At 43.5% G+C, this 15,917-nt stretch overlaps 1 protein-coding gene across 1 annotated transcript in view; it reads right to left on the reverse strand.

Annotated features, from left to right (window-relative positions):
• The window catches only part of pdgfc (platelet derived growth factor c), a 58,565-nt gene extending 49,172 nt beyond the window's left edge, over positions 1 to 9,393 (reverse strand). The window contains exon 1 of the mRNA XM_053879331.1: positions 8,818 to 9,393. Within this exon, the coding sequence (XP_053735306.1) occupies positions 8,818 to 8,992 (175 nt within the window). The 5' untranslated portion in view covers positions 8,993 to 9,393. The remainder of the gene's footprint in view (positions 1 to 8,817) is intronic.
• Between the last annotated feature and the right edge of the window lie 6,524 nt (positions 9,394 to 15,917).

Here is a 15,917-nt window from a genome sequence, read left to right on the forward strand (position 1 = left end):
TCAGGAGCAGCTGAACTGACAATACAAATGAAACCTCGACATGACTCTGCAGCCGGCGGCGGTGACAACAACCACACACAGGCGGCTGATGTCTTCTTGAGGAGCATCAAGCAGGAAGTGGTTGTCGAGCATGCGAAGGAGTGCGGTTCCTCACCAACACCCACACTCACTTTCAGCCACAGAGAAAGTCGTGTGCAGTTGCTTGAGGTCGGTGGAGGAAATGTCGGTGTCAAAATCCTGGTGAGAGGTTTCAGAAGGAAGTCACTTGTGCGGCTTTGTAGCAGAGCTACTGAACCACTGTGGCGTGCAAATGAAAATTCAAACCTCGAGTGACACTGAAGGATAAAAGGGGGGCTTTTTTCTGGCATTGTTGGACTCTTTGTCATGAGTGAAGTGAATACTGCGCTTCTTCATAAGATGATCAGGTAGATAAAGATCGAACGTTTCTTTAGACCTGAACCATCATGCCGTCCTTCTTTTCCTCTTCATTTTAACACAAACAGACACAAATATTGTGCTATTGTTATCTGCAAAAAACAGTAATCCCCTTTAGAAAGCTCAAGTCATAGCTGACCTAAACGGTTCATCTCTTCTCATACATCTTGTTGTGGAAACTCACAAAGCGCCCACTATACGTTATAATTGGAAGCCACTCAACCCTCACTAACCAAAGAAAACTTCAGCTACATTAATTCGGGCCAGACCGGCTGCACTGTCTGTCCGGAGTCATTTAGTAAAGCAGCGATCCAGATCCCTTGAAAGCGGGCCAAGTCCCTTGAAAAGCGCTTGAGGAGGTGGGAGAGACGGTGTTCCCTCTCCGAAATGACAAACAGCAGGCAGGCATGGGCATGCTCTGCTTGCCAAAGACAGCACTCCACGTAGAAATAGTGCTGACAGGGAAACATAGAGGCAGTCATCCAGGGTTCCCTACTCCGAAGAAAGATGTGAAGGGAGAAACTTCCATCAGGAAACACACGTACCTGTGTTCCGAGGTCAACTCCTCATGGTGTGGAAAATCCTATTTATATCGGTGTCAAGATGTAAAGATTGTGTCAACGCTGTCTTCATGTTCAGACTTTTGAAGTTTCCGTCTCTTCCGTCAAGAAAAATTCTGGTCCATTACGTTCACATTTTTAATCTGTACTCTGTCATACCTTGTTGGATTTGTTATTATTATTGTTGTTGTTGTTGTTAGTTATAGTTACAGCTCAAATTTTATGTTGCCTTTGAATTTCAAGATACAATTTTTTTTTTCTCTGTAGAAGTTTTCAGGCAAAGAAATCAGTGGTTCTTTTTTACCCTTTTTCGGTTATATGTACATATATCATAGTTTTGTTGTAAAATTATGAACATAATAAATGCAAATTTATTAAATTAGCTCATTTATTTCTCTATTCTCTCTATTATTATTAATAATAATAATAATAAGAAGAAGAAGAACAATCGCATTTCAAAATAACATTAACTTTGCCAGCAGTATTTTCTAATAGAAGCACATTTTTTACTCACTTTGTATTTACACACAGAGTGTAATATATACGGTAGATAGCTAGACGGACAGACAGACGGACGGACGGACGGGCAGCTGGCTGGCTGGATGGATGGATGGATGGATGGATGGGCGGACGGACAGATGGATGCTAGATAGATAGATAGATAGATAGATAGATAGATAGATAGATAGATTGCATGGTGTAATCGTTGCCCTCCTGGCCGAGTTCATTAAACATCACAGCCATCTATTAAGTTTGACGGCTTTAATCCCGCCACACATACCAGCGGCCATTGTACTGTCTGCTAAAATGATTAACTGCAAAGTGCTTGCTTGGTTCGTTCAGTCGAGCACATCCATCAAAGTTCTGCCTCCGTCTGAGTGGAAACCGACGTTTCCCAGGACGGACATCTCTGGAAACATCTGACCCGTGTTAAAGAATGAAAGGAGACTTGTTATTGTTTCACCTGTTTAAGAGCCGTATCGTGATTTCAAATTAATGCGCCCGACTGAGCCGGACGGAAAACTCTAAGAGCAATTCAGCCGGATCTCTGTGCCTGAAACTTACCCCGGGAAAGTTCTCCTGCCTGTGGCAGAAAATGAAACACCTCATTTATAATTTATTTATATTTACACCGTACCTGCTTGGTATCAAGCCCCAAAAAAAGTTTATTGAAGCTCTTACAGCACAGACCGTTGGCAGCCTGGTGAGCTCGCAGCTCATGTATTGATCATGTTTTTACCTGTTTCATATTTGCTCCAAATTTTGCAAAAACTCACATCTTGCTGTGCCATTTTTGACATGTTTAGTCATCACTCCGACTAGCTATTGTGTTTCTACAGGAGGGTCTCCCCTGGTCATGCCAAGGACGGTGTGGCACTGCTGTCTTACTAGTGGTGGAGTCAGGACTGTAGACTGCTGGTTGAGCTCTCTCACTTAGCCTCGTGTGACCTTGCTTGTTCCTTAAAAATGTTTGATGCAGCGACACAACACTGGAACTAAAGCCAACTCACATATTTATAGTCACGAAATGAAAAGTGCAAATGTTTCACACTTGCAGGGAGAGAGTTAAGTGCAAATCGTTGACTTGCACTGTACTCCGTAACTGCATTCCAGAATCCTGGAGTTGAGTTGATTAAGTAGTTAGATCCTCCAGCTTTGATCCAATGGAACTAATTTGAAAGTACCTCAGACTTGTATTCAACATCTTCTTCCAAAACCTGTTGGCATTTATTTCCCTAAAGCAAAAGACTCCAGGTAAAAGTCAGCCTTTCATCAACTGTATAGAATGACACGGACAGAGGTGATGAAAGTCAAGTTGAGTTGAGAGAGCTGCAGTTTTTTTTCAGCAGATATTGTGTTCCATATCCAGCCACAACAGGCATCTGCCCCAAAGCTCTCCCAACAACATTGTTTCCAGTGACGCTAATCTTCAGTTGTTATTGTTCAGCCAGACAAAAATGATTAGTGTTTCCCCGTCTTTCTTTAACTTTCCACTTCATGTATCCCGTGTAATTGAACCTTGCTTTCCATACCTTAATCTAGAGACGTGACCAATAACGGTTATTTCTGTAGACAGTGGCTCCTCCTTTGTGTGCCTGTATCAAATGGACCCCTTTCCCGGGGCCACCCAGGTCTTGGAACGGAACCAAGTCACAATCACCGCAAAGACATCCTTTTACTCTGGAGACTGACTTAGCTCCTCCCACTTCGCTGCCATCCTCCACAAACTGTGTTCCCAGTCACGTATGAATGAATGGATGATGAACATAGCAGCGCAGCTCAAACACTCCACAGCAGGGCCACCCACCCTCTTTCCTGTCTTTAAAATCCCTTCTATGAGCACTTATATATTCGTCGGCATCATTACTAGTGAATGCACAATACGTCTCTATCACTAAACCTCAGACGTGCACATGTTCCTTATAGACCTGTGACCCCGGCGACCCCCGTCTGCACGCTAATCTGCTAATCTGGAGTGGAACAGCAGCCTCTGTGATCACTGGCCAGTCCAACATGTTGCATACCTTCCTCCCAGGGAGGATATCAGATCATACATGTGAGTAATCCTGAATCATATCTGGAGAGGGATTCGTCGCGGAAGATCGTTCTGTGATCAGGTGGAGGAGGGTGGGCAGCGAGCACACGACCTTTTACGGGAAAATGAAGCAATTCCACTTAACTCGGGGAAGTGAAATATGATGACCTTTGTGTTTGTGGAACGGAGATGCATCTTCAGCTACATGTGCGATGTTGTTATGCAATGCGGCATCCTTCCTGAAAATCCTTGTTGGTCGGAAAACAAAAGCAGAAGGACGAGAACTGCTGAGTGTGAAACTGTGAGGTTCTAATAAAGGAAGGCTCATTTCCTCACTTGCAACCGCTGCATGATGTCAGGCAAACATTAACACTTCATATTAAGAAGTTCCACTTTTTGGCAGCCAGACCTACTTTCTGGAGGGGGTTTTCCCTGATGGCAGTGGTCAGTGTCATGACTTTCTGCCTCAAGATCAAAACTTCATGTCTAAAAAAAAGACAGTCTACCTTGGAGCACCTCAGAATTCCCTTAGATAAACTGAATAGGTTTCTGGCCTCTTCACTTCAGCCACTGCCCACCAAAGAAAGCCTGTGTGTCTTCCTTTCTTCACACCTCAGCAGTGATCAGGAGCAATACAACTATGTAGCACCAGAAACCTGATAGTGCCATTAGTCAGATTCAATCACGCAACTCATTCATGAATGGACACTGCCATTATAAAGAACCCAGGGCTCAGAAAAACCTGATCTACTGTTGCCATCTGAGCTCAGCAACTCCCAGCTGACATATCCCTCCGCCACGTTCATGAACTTGTTCATACACAAGATTCACATTCAGGAAGAAAATATTGCAAACTGGAATGGCAAGCCTTATGATACGAGTGGCGTAGAGTCGAGGCATTGCACGTCGGGGACCGACTCTACCTCTATTTTGATTGTATATCGATAGGTTGACTGAATAAGTGAAAAGTATTTCTTGAGTCTTTCGAGGGACTGAGAAAAGAAAACACATGCTCACTCCCACGGCGTGAAAAATGGCATTGAGTAAGTGGACTTTTGCGTCCTATACTGACGCCAAAGGCAGCCCTCCGTATTGCATGTTGATGCATAGGCATTTCAATGGAGTACAAAACGTTTTCCTTCCTGTGAAGACGGAACAAGTGCTTCAACTGAAAGGCTGATGCATCTACATGCAACGCTGGAAGCTGCTATAGATGTCAACATAGGACGCGAAAGTCCATATATGACACCACGGGAGTGAGAATGGGTCACAACCAGTCACATAGAACATTAGCTTGTGGTCAAACTGACTTGGAGCACCAACTGTGTTCCAACTTAACAGACTGCTACCGACCTTAGTTACAATTTAAACACAATAAAAACAGCTTTTAAGGCAAAAACATGAGAGGGCAGTTTGACAAAGGAGACGTACATGTAATCGGAAATGCAACTTCCGGTCTAACATATGATCAATCAAGGGGTCAGTGAGTTCAGAGCTGGAAGCGGAGGTAGGTTTTCAGGAACGTTATTTCGCACCAGCATGGAAGAGTGACGTTATTGAACCTTACAAGAAGTTTGTGGATTGTTTCCTGCAGGGCACTTTTGGGCACAAGTGAGCCTGAACGTCTGATAAATATGGCTCACAGCTCTCACCTCATTTTTGATTCAGTCCTGAGAGCTTGTGCTACTTTAACTGTCTCTCCATTGATTCCTTTCATTTGAGAGAGGAGCTTAGAGGGATTTCCTTGCTCTCGTGCTAATGATGTATAGAACTTACTCAGCAGTGGAAAACGCAAACTTGATTTGACAAACAATGTGAATCCGCGAACATATTAAATTCTTTTGAAACCCCGGGGCCATCTGGAGCGCAGATGCAAACGACATGTTCAATACTGTAAAAGAATCTGCGGAGCGCGGAAATGTTCTCTTCTGCCACCACAACAGTTTACATTTCACAGTTGGCTATTTTTAAGTCCAAATCATTTACAGCAACCGGCGGTCTGGTCCGCACCGGAGGGGTCTCTGATATCTTATGGAGTCATCAGCAGCTGCAGCTTAAATACAAGTGGGGAGGGGGGGCGTAACTAAACATGCCTGACGGCTGTGGCTCTCCAGACAGCCTCCCAGCATCAGTTGTCAAGCGGCCTAGCGGCGCGACTCCTCAGTCAAAGGTTAGAGTCGACCTGCAGCCGGCTTTTTAAAGAGTTCTTTGACAGTTTAACATCCCTTCACTCGCACCCGCTCTGTTCCGCCGCCCCTCCTTCTTTCCTCTCTCTTGTTTTCCTTTCTCAGCCATCCTGATTAAACCTGGAGATCCCAGCGGGAGGCTCTGATTTCTCCAGGCTCCGGACCGTTACTGTAGTCAAGTCAGCGCTGCATGTCCTCACACAAGGCCAATCAATCCCGCAGGTCAAAGAACTAAGTCGCGTTTGGCCGCCTCCACATCTGTTGCTGCAGCAATAAACTGCCCCCTGTAAATACATTTCAGTTTTTTAAAGGCTTCCTATTCTATAAATAACAGTTTGTTGCTCCATCTTTAAACACTTATCCAGTCAGCTCTTTGGTGGAAACACATCAATCTATTTCCTCCACATTTCAAGGGCAACACATGAAGGAAAAAAACTTCCTAAGTTGACTGTAATATGGAACCTTTACAGTGGGTCAGACCTGGGACCTCCTCCCAGTCGGTCAAGCTAAGGACAGCACATGACGATGAGTCATCAAGAGGGAGTTCCAGGACTTGACTCCCCTCTCCATGTGTATATTTCAGTCACGATCCAAGGCTTGTCACCAAAGTGACATATACAAGAGAAGTCCACCGATCACTGAGAGCTTCGGCTCTTGGCTCAGCTCTATTTTCACCACGACCTGAAATCACTGTCCTTTACCAAGATGGTAGGAGTATCCAGTGGTGATACTTTTATTAGGACAGAAAATCAATATTTGATGTTTTCCCAATAAAATGAGATGCCTCAAGCCAGCAGGCGGCTCTAACACAATTGGAAATATTGACCCACATATTTGAATTATGAGTGAAATGAGTTCCAAAACACCTTTCACGTGTTTGTTTTTATTCAAGAATGTGATTCAGAAGTGGCACTACAAGAGCTTGACCGATGTCTGACCCCTGCACCTAATGCCAAAACAAGAAGCCAACCATCTGGAATCCAATACTTTTGAATATGCATTCAATAATTGGCTGATCATCATATTTCTGGTTAAAGATGGTCCAGTGAAGGGTAAAGCAAACAACATTTTGTTCCTTTAAACAAGATAAAGATATTCCAGATGTGCTGCGCTCTTCTTCTGAATACACAGATGCCACCCTCACGTTCATATCAAACAACTGAGAGATTGAATGTTTGGCAGAGGGACCCAAGAATCTCCCACTCACTCAGGTTGTGACTTGAAAAGGTATTCTGAGACGCAACAGTTCGACAGGGCTGCGAAGTTTAAAGAATCGAGCAGTGTTCGATCCTGTGGCAAAGTATACATTAAACATGAATGTATTTAGAAATATCATGTTCAGTAAATTCCCCCTGAGTCAGGAAACAGCAGTTAAAGAATGTCCGGATCAGCAGTGCGTGCTCTAGTTTGCGTTGAAGTCTTAAACTAATCTTTTTGACTGTATAATGAGGGAAACTCTGGCTAAGTCCATGTCAGAGTTTTCTGGAGTAATTGAAGCTCACAGGAAGCTCTGAAACACTTGAGGTCCTGTAATACTTGAGTTGTGGCATGTGTCTTACAGTGGCCACCTTGCTTCACATTCCTCACTTTCTTTTGAATGAGGGAATGGATTGAGAACAGATCAATCTCCATTGTGTCGTATCAAACTATCATATTGAAGCAGAAAAGTCCAAGTTAAAAAAAGGCTCAAAAACGCATCCCGACAAGCCGCTGCCATCGACGGCTCATGAATGGAGCCTTTTTTATTATCACAGAGAAACCTTCCCAGGAGGAACGTGGAATTTTAGAGGGTTTTCCCCCTTTTCAAACATACGTACACTTAAAAGGTAAAAGGTAATTTTGCACTTCCATATCCTGGACAAGGCCGTTTGAACTGAATGAAACGCTCCCATTCATTCCCGAGAAACTCAAGCAAGATGTGCCTTTTGGAAAAATGCCTTGGAAGCCAAAGTGTGTTTAGTATCAACTATTAATATTTAAAGACATAAACGTGTGTTAGGTTTATGTCTGACATACGTCCTGCTAGTTCATGCCAATATTGTGAAGTTAATCCACAGATTCAAGTTTACTTTATCACAGTTCAGCTAGCAGTCAGCTCATGCTAATGGTACTGCGCTGAAATAGCATGCTAGCCAATTAGCGCTAACACGAAGGGAGCACCATTTTAAAATGTTGTGCGAATGTTGCAACTCACAACCTGTATAGTTCAATGTTTCACAAAAACAATGTCTATTCTACAGTAGGTACTCGAATTATGACTTTTTACGGCACTATTTCTTTTTTATAGTGCAACATGTTTTGCTAAATGCTATTTCAATGCTAGTTATATATTCATGTCACACAAAAAAAAGTGTTTTCATGTCCAATTTGATGACCTACGACTTGATAAGTGACGTTAACTGATCTAGGCTGACTTACGACACAATGTAGGAACAATTTCAAGGACAGACTTTACGAGCTCCTCCTGCACTGATGGTTACTCTGCCTGTCTTGTTGCAGACAACTACATAGCAGCAGGATGCAGAGATTGAAATGAAGTGTATTGTCTTTTTCCTATAGCGTGGGGGCAGCAGCTAAATTTAAGTGGCCCGGACTTTCCACTCTAGCACAGTGGGTGAAGTGGGCAGAGTCTTTCCTGGTCAACTGAGAGACAAGATCTGGGTCTGCCCCGGGGCCTCCTCCCGGTTGAACACCCCAGCGTGGAGGCCTCATTCCGACAAGTGTCCAGAGCAAGCTCAACTGACATTTCTCATCTTGGAGAAACAGGGGGTTTAACGTTGAGTCTCTACTGGATGGACAAGCTTCACGCCTCATTTCATTTGTCCTTTAAAGTCACCAACTCAGTGGCCACCAGTGAATGAATAGAAAGCAAGGAACCAGTACAAAAGTGTGATATAACAGGGTGTTAATAAGAGAATGAAGTTGAGACTTGAAAGAGGAGTTTCAGTGGACGATTGAAGAAAAAGGAGTTGATAGTAGTAAATGAATGAAAGTGTCCTGGACTTGCACCAAACCTTCTTTACCAAGAAACAACAACCTCAAGTTTGCGTTTGCAAAAAGTTTGTAAAATGGAGAGAAACAAAATGCAACCCAAACTCACCGTTTTGTTCTTTTACACTTTGTAGGTGAAACTTGCCGATGTGACTTGACTCCGCGTGCGATCCATACTGTTGGAGAAGCGTTGCAAGCAGCAGGAGAGCAGGAAGGATCATTTGGATCAGCGGTGGATGGCGGTCACAGCGCGCAGCGAACGGGACGGGTCGGATCACGCACATGCTTGGGTCACAGCGCACCAGTGTTGCTTCGAACACATTTGGAGGCAGACGCACAGTAGAATCCGCATAATCTCAATCAGTCAGTCCTGGTGGAACCGAGAAGCGTAACCCATCCTGTCCGTGCAGACTCGATCCACAAGAGCGCACTTGTTGAGCTTCAAAAAAGAGAGGTTCGGGGAGGATAATCCAGTGGTGGAATCAGCTCGTGGAATGATCAATCAGAAGTGCAGAAGTACGCGGTGGCACTCGGGCACAGAAGCGCCTCCAGTGAGCGCATTTTACCACCTCGCTGACTTTGGCGCACTCAGCCTAAGCGACTTTACGCACTCGCAGGCGCGGATGTCGACGAGAAAGTAGCTGAGGAAAACGTGTCTGCGTCCCGGAGCCGAGAGTTTGGACAACTGGCGGAGCAACAGGTGCTGCAGATCCATAAAGTGCAAGTTCCCAACTGAAGGAAACTCCCCTGCTTGTTAACCATTGCGGTGCTGACTGTGAGTGTCAGCCAACTTTCCCCCATGATGTCAGCAGCTCTGCACAACTTGACATGGTCCGATGCTTGTCGCACTTTGGCGTGGAAACGTGCGCGTTATACCACAATTATGGAAATTAGTTTTAGTTAAGATGAATGAATATGATGAGCTAGTTTTCTTTTAATTTGTTTTTTTTTTTTTCCTTTTTTGTTCAGAAAATTTAGTACAATGTAAAAATACAATGAAGGCATTTATGTTTTGGGGAAGCTTATTAAACAAATAAACAAAAAAGAATTTAAAAAAATCAATTAAATAAAAGAGGCTTTACAATATAGTAAAACAGAAACCAGGAATTACGTTATTGTGCACATATAGTCTCTCTCTCTCTCTCTCTCTCTCTCTCTCTCTCTCTCTCTCTCTATATATATATATATATATATATATATATATATATATATATATATATATATATATATACACACACTGTATAAAGTAAGTTAAGTTGGAATAGAAGGTCTTTAGTACCTTACAAAACTTAAAAATCACTTAAAATATTTAAATCTTCAGGATATTGTGTGTGTTAATTCATAAAATATCCAGTGCATGATTTGGAGAATACTTAAAGCTGGCTGAAAACACATTTGTGATTTCAGAAATGTGACTCTGGAACCTATGGATTTGTTGGATTTATTGGACATAAGATGAATAAATCCTGAATGTGCTGTGAACCTCAAGTCATTATGAAAGTCTACATTTGGGTGAGGCGTTATTTTTGGGTTCATAGCTTCTTGTCGATGCATATACATTGTAAGCAGCCCTCTGGTTGAACATACCTTCCTGCATCCACTGGTTCGATGGAATCAACGAGACAGATAGCATCAAGGTGACATTAGCTCTAATGTCCACCAGGCAAAAAAGTCACAGTTAAATATTGTGGGTCGAAAACTGTGAAGTAGGAGCCATATATTTATATGCTATTAATATTTGATGCCTTCAACCACCATCCCATACTGCCCTTCAACATCTCTCTGCAGCAGTAGGCTTCTTATTCAACACACAAAAACACACCATGGCAGATCAAGGCTATAAGCAGTGACTGTGCATGGATACGTCTGGAAAAAAAAGGATGCTCCATGTGTTGCACCCAGCCACTCAGTACCCTCTCGCGTCATATCCATCAACCTATCAATCGATCAATCAACCGATTAAATTCAGGCTGCTCAGTTGAATGATGTGAAGAAAAATCTGCTATTTTACATTTGCTGTCAAGAAAAATGAACAGGAAAGGTGAGCGACTAGTGGCTGAGGGGTTCTGCATGACTGTCCAAACACGCCACAAATGGAGCCAGCGAGCATATGGAATAGAGCAGCCGAAGACCACACCAGGTCCCATCACGTTGGAGCAGGAAATTCAACTTACACCTGGGTCACCCAAATTGGACACCAGAAGAGCAGCCTCAGTCGACCTTCTGCTAATAATTACCTCTTACAGGACAGGGGGGCGCTCCACCTCTCAAAGCTGGAAGCACTCTGGCACAGTGAAGTCACTGGACTCAAACAACCTCCACGGTCGCCAGATCTCAGTCCAGGAGAACCTTTTGGACGTGGTGGACCAGGAGATTGACAGTTGGGATGTCCCGCCAACAAATCCAGGTGATGCACTCGTGTCCGAACAGGGAAAAACCTTGGTTGTTTCCAGAGCTTTTTGAATCGGAGCCACTTAAAATTAAGGATCTCAAATTGCGCTTCAACTTATTGTGCCAATGTGGATGTAATAGTGGTCAGTGAGTGCAGGTTTGAACAAACGGCAAGCAGGAAAACAAGCATCGCACCGGTCTCAACGCCTTGTTATGAACATTTATGTCAAAGTCTCCTCTCATTCTGTCAACAAATATTCCAAAACTAACATCTTACAGTCCACTTCACCACAGTTTTAGGTTTGAAACTGCTGAAGCAGAAGGACACAGATTTATTCATAGAGTGCAACTGATACTGACAAGTGTAGTTTGTCGTAGAAATGAAAGACAAGTCATCCCATCCCCGGTATAAAACAACCCCATTGGCATGGGAAAACTGCGAAAACCAGGCTCACGCCGAATGAGGCGAGTGGCACGGCTTGGGTCACTTTCCAAAGAATCTAACCTTGATTCTTATGCCTTGCTGTTGCTGCTCACCCAGAGGTGCCACACTCAATCACAAGGTAGAATTAACTGTATAACACTTTCAGGAAGGTGCAGTGCATTACGGAACTTGGAGTGCTTCGATGGTCCTTCGCAGCTACGTTACAAAACCATGTCAGGGACCATGTTTGATCATATCATGAGTTGTACGTGTACCCCGAGCCTAACATACAACCACACTTTGTAACAAAAAAATGAAAAATACTTTAAAATAATAATTACAATTTTAGAAAAATATAAAAAAATCAACAATACTACAACAAATACAACAGCGGACTGTGCAGAAATGTCCAAAACAGCCAGCAGTGGTGAGAAAGCTGAGATCTTTCTTTCCAATGAAATAAAACTGCCATGAAAAAAAAAAAAAAAAAAGCTTACAAAATTGCCTCATTTGACCTGAGCGCAAGAGTCACTGATCCTTGCGGAGTACATGAAACAAAAACTGTCCTCAAAGTCGACTGGAACACATAAATCAAACTGGGTTTCACACCTTGTTTTTTAAATAATTCTCGAGGCGTTTAAGAGCTCTTCAATTTGTAACATCAGAGTCAGGAACAATACTCCCTCCTGTTCCCAATTTCCTCCCTCCGCACCGCACTGTTGTCCTTCATCATCTGCTTTTCATGTGGCGTTCCTCCCGTCCCATTGTTGGCCCAGTCCTGCCGCTGCAGCACAGACACAACATTTGAAAGGGAGGTGGACACATATTGAACCCATTCGGCTTTACTATGATGCAATGCTGCAGAAATGTACCCCCACATCGCCCCGGACCACCACCCTGAATGAAAGCACAGTGTTTTATCCGGCATCAAGGTAAGTAGGGCGGTTTTAATCAAAACTAATGGCTGGGAAAACTGCACTAATTTCGTTGGTGTTGCCCCCTTGCAGAGGGGCATATGGAGGTCTTCTTGTGCCTGCTAGAAGGGCCAAGGCTCTTTTGTCTAAAGCGTAGAGAGTATCACATTCCAGCCCTGCGAGGGCCTGCAGCAGATGTCAGCACTCCACACTGTGGAATCCCTCTCTCCCCGACTCCCCTCCAGGTTCCGTCTGTAGAAGCTGGGTATTTTGTCTCCTTGTCCACCTTTGATTGCCTGCTTCCTCGGTGGTCCGTGCAAAAGCCTTTGATACCAATGGAATATAATAAACAGAGGAAATCAGAAACAAGGCCAAACTTTTTTTTTTTTTTTCCCCAAGAGGTCACGGCTGAAACACCACGACATGCCAGCCCGCGGGTGTCAACGACGGAAACGTATACAGTTGAGGTTTAACAGTCAACAGCCTGAAGCCAAATTTTTAGAGGAAGCATACAAGTGCTTTGTCCCCATCCAGATAAATGATGCGGCACATCTGTCACAGTGTCAGCACGGGATGTTTGTCGGATCCAGATTTTGGCCTGTTGCTGAGCCTCTGAGGTAGAGATGACATCATTAATACTCTAAGTACTTCTGCTGTGTGGTCCTGTGATTTACACGGAAGGTGGGAAATGTACCAGCTGAGGAATTTAGACAGAAGTGACTCAGACGTTTCCCAGAATGAATTGAAACTCGACATTAAGTTCTGCTCTGGGTGAAGTTCACTTCATAAAAATAAAGTGATGTCACTGGAATTGCTTAACTTGTGCTCTGTATTTTCTCAAAAATCCGAGTAGATGTTTCACTTCAATTGCCCCAGGCCTCACTTGGCTTTGAAACCAGAGCCCCCTGGTGGTGCCCCACAGGGCTACATCAGGCTCTGACACAGGCTCAGTGGACCCTGGTGTATTCTTTTCTCCCTCCTCTTTTTAACTTAATATATATTACGGCACTCCACCTAAATCCCTCATATTTGAATGGGGTTTTGGTGTGCGCTTTCATATCTGAATGAAGAATATTGCTGCCACAAGGACCAGCAGCGCATCTTCAATTTCAGATTAGCCTGTGCTGCCTCGACTCTTCAGTGTTTCCTCCGGGTACTCCAGTGTCCTATCACAGTACAGAAGCATGAACTCAGGAGCAAATTGCAAGAATGTCTCCAGATTTGTTGTGACCCTGGAGGGCTGGGACAAAAGAAGCCCCTTTCAACTGGATTTCTTTTTTCTTTTTTTTCTTGTCCGCAATTCACATTGGATATCTTTGTGACTGCATTTTAAAAAGTGTGATTCAAACGTTTCCATATATTCCAAATTGATTTGTGAACATAATAGATTCATTCTACTCAGATGTTGCATTTATCTGTCAGTACTGCTTACCATATCGATGAGAAGCAAATGAATCGTGCGAAAATACTTAGTAACTATGACATGAATTATTAATTTTCAATCCGACCTCGGTGCTTATGATGAAAGAGCTGACAGTAATTTAGTGAACACTTCAAAGCGGTGACCGAAACAAACTCTGATCCCCGAACACAGTGTGAATATAGCCGTAGAGATAAGCCAATTAAAGATTTTAAAAAGCACTTAAGGTGCTCTGCAGTGTTGTCATATGCTCCGCCAGTTTGCTCTAACTTTAGATTGAATATGAGCCAACTCCTTTAAACTCTACATAACCTTTTAAGAACTTGATGGTTGGCTCGGTGCCTCCATCATAATCTTGGTCAGTGTTGCCTTCACTGGACATCTGCTGACAGGGAAGTCTCAGCTTCCATTATGGCAATCTGCTTATTGATCACGGGGTCGTCTCCACCAGCCGGCCAAGCCGCATCAATATAATATAAAACAGCAGTCACGGCGATGGAGCGTGGGATGGCAAACATCTGCTCGCCTCAACTCGCTGTCTGGTTTTAAAATTCATTTTATGTGAGTGGCTTGTACCGAAGGTTAAAGCTTGATATATTTCAGAAAAGATTCAAGTTTTATCACCAGTTTGCATGCAGGACAGTGATCAATAAGTGATCAAGGAAGTCAGCAATAAAGAACTGCATCAATAGCTGACGCCTGGCGACTGAATGTTTACTGCAGCTGTGACGGAAAAGACATTAACAATACCACCATGAATTCAAATGAAAGAGCATTTGTTTCAATGAACAACTGAAATATTTTTTGCCGAGCATTCAATATTACTTAGCTAGTACAGTTCAGTAAATCATCTGACTGCACCACCATTTCACTCCATTCAGATGTTATCGTCCACTCATTGGCCATTTGTCAGTAGAGCATATATAGACTAGTAAGCTCCTCCTGTGCCTCCTACATGTACCTGATCCCCCATTCTTTGGCCCATGGAGAGACTCAGGGCAAGGCACGACCCTAAGCCAAGCCAGTCAATTCATGGCCAATGGTGGGAGCCTTCTGGCTCGAATGAATGGGTGATATGTACGTAAGAAAACTGGAAATATCTGCATCGGGTTCCCATTTTGTTCCCGGCTCGCTTATCATGTCCCATGTTTCACAAATACAATGTGACAAAAATGATTATTTTATTTCAAATGATAGTGAAAACCAACAACAAGTAAAATATTTGGTGTCAGCCAAGAATGTTGGCTTCCAGTAATCGAGGTCAGTTTGGTAAGATTTCGTACAGGAAATCATCTAAACATCAATGTGCGCATAGAGTTATCAAGCAAGCATCTTCACAATATGGCCAACCTTCATCAGTTTGGAGCTCTAGTGCGAGTCACAGAGGGAAGACTTGCTACTGTGTTGCTTATATAACCCTGGGATCAAGCTGTGAGGAATTTTGTTCAAAACGTACTGAGGTCCAGGCTCCAGTGGCGTTGGCCATGTTGAGACCAGAGCAGAGGCCAAGACCCATGAGGCGGGTGAGACCAAGACCAAACTGATAAAAGACTAAAGTGTGTCATTTCTGGATTTATTTTTAAAACTCTCACTTCTTTCGCAGTAAGAAATACATGTGTGTGTCTATATGACGCATAAACTGATGCTTCAGTATTCAGTTCTGGCTCGCCCACCTCCAAAGGCCTTGGTCACATAGCAGCACGTCATGTTTAAAAAAAAAAGTGTTTGATCTCTGTGTACAAAAACGCTATTGACATTTCAATGCCTCATTGAGTGATTCACCGCTCCACAGCTCCGGGGGTGAGTTTATACGCCAGGTACAACAATAAAACTGATGGATTTAATCCCCTCTGACATATTTCTGGAACGTTCCTGGGTTTCGACCCCACACACACATGCGCCTCATTATCAGCCGGTGAACATGTTTAAGCTGCACTAGTTTGTTGTCTTTAACTAAAGAGCTTTTCGCCGCAGCATAAATCATTAATCTATGCGACATGTGGTGCAGATTAATTTGTGTATGTATATCAAGCGAGATTGTCAATCAAATTGCGGAATGG

Source organism: Synchiropus splendidus, chromosome 11 (genome assembly GCF_027744825.2).
Source record: "Synchiropus splendidus isolate RoL2022-P1 chromosome 11, RoL_Sspl_1.0, whole genome shotgun sequence".
Classification (NCBI taxonomy): Eukaryota; Metazoa; Chordata; class Actinopteri; order Syngnathiformes; family Callionymidae; genus Synchiropus; species Synchiropus splendidus.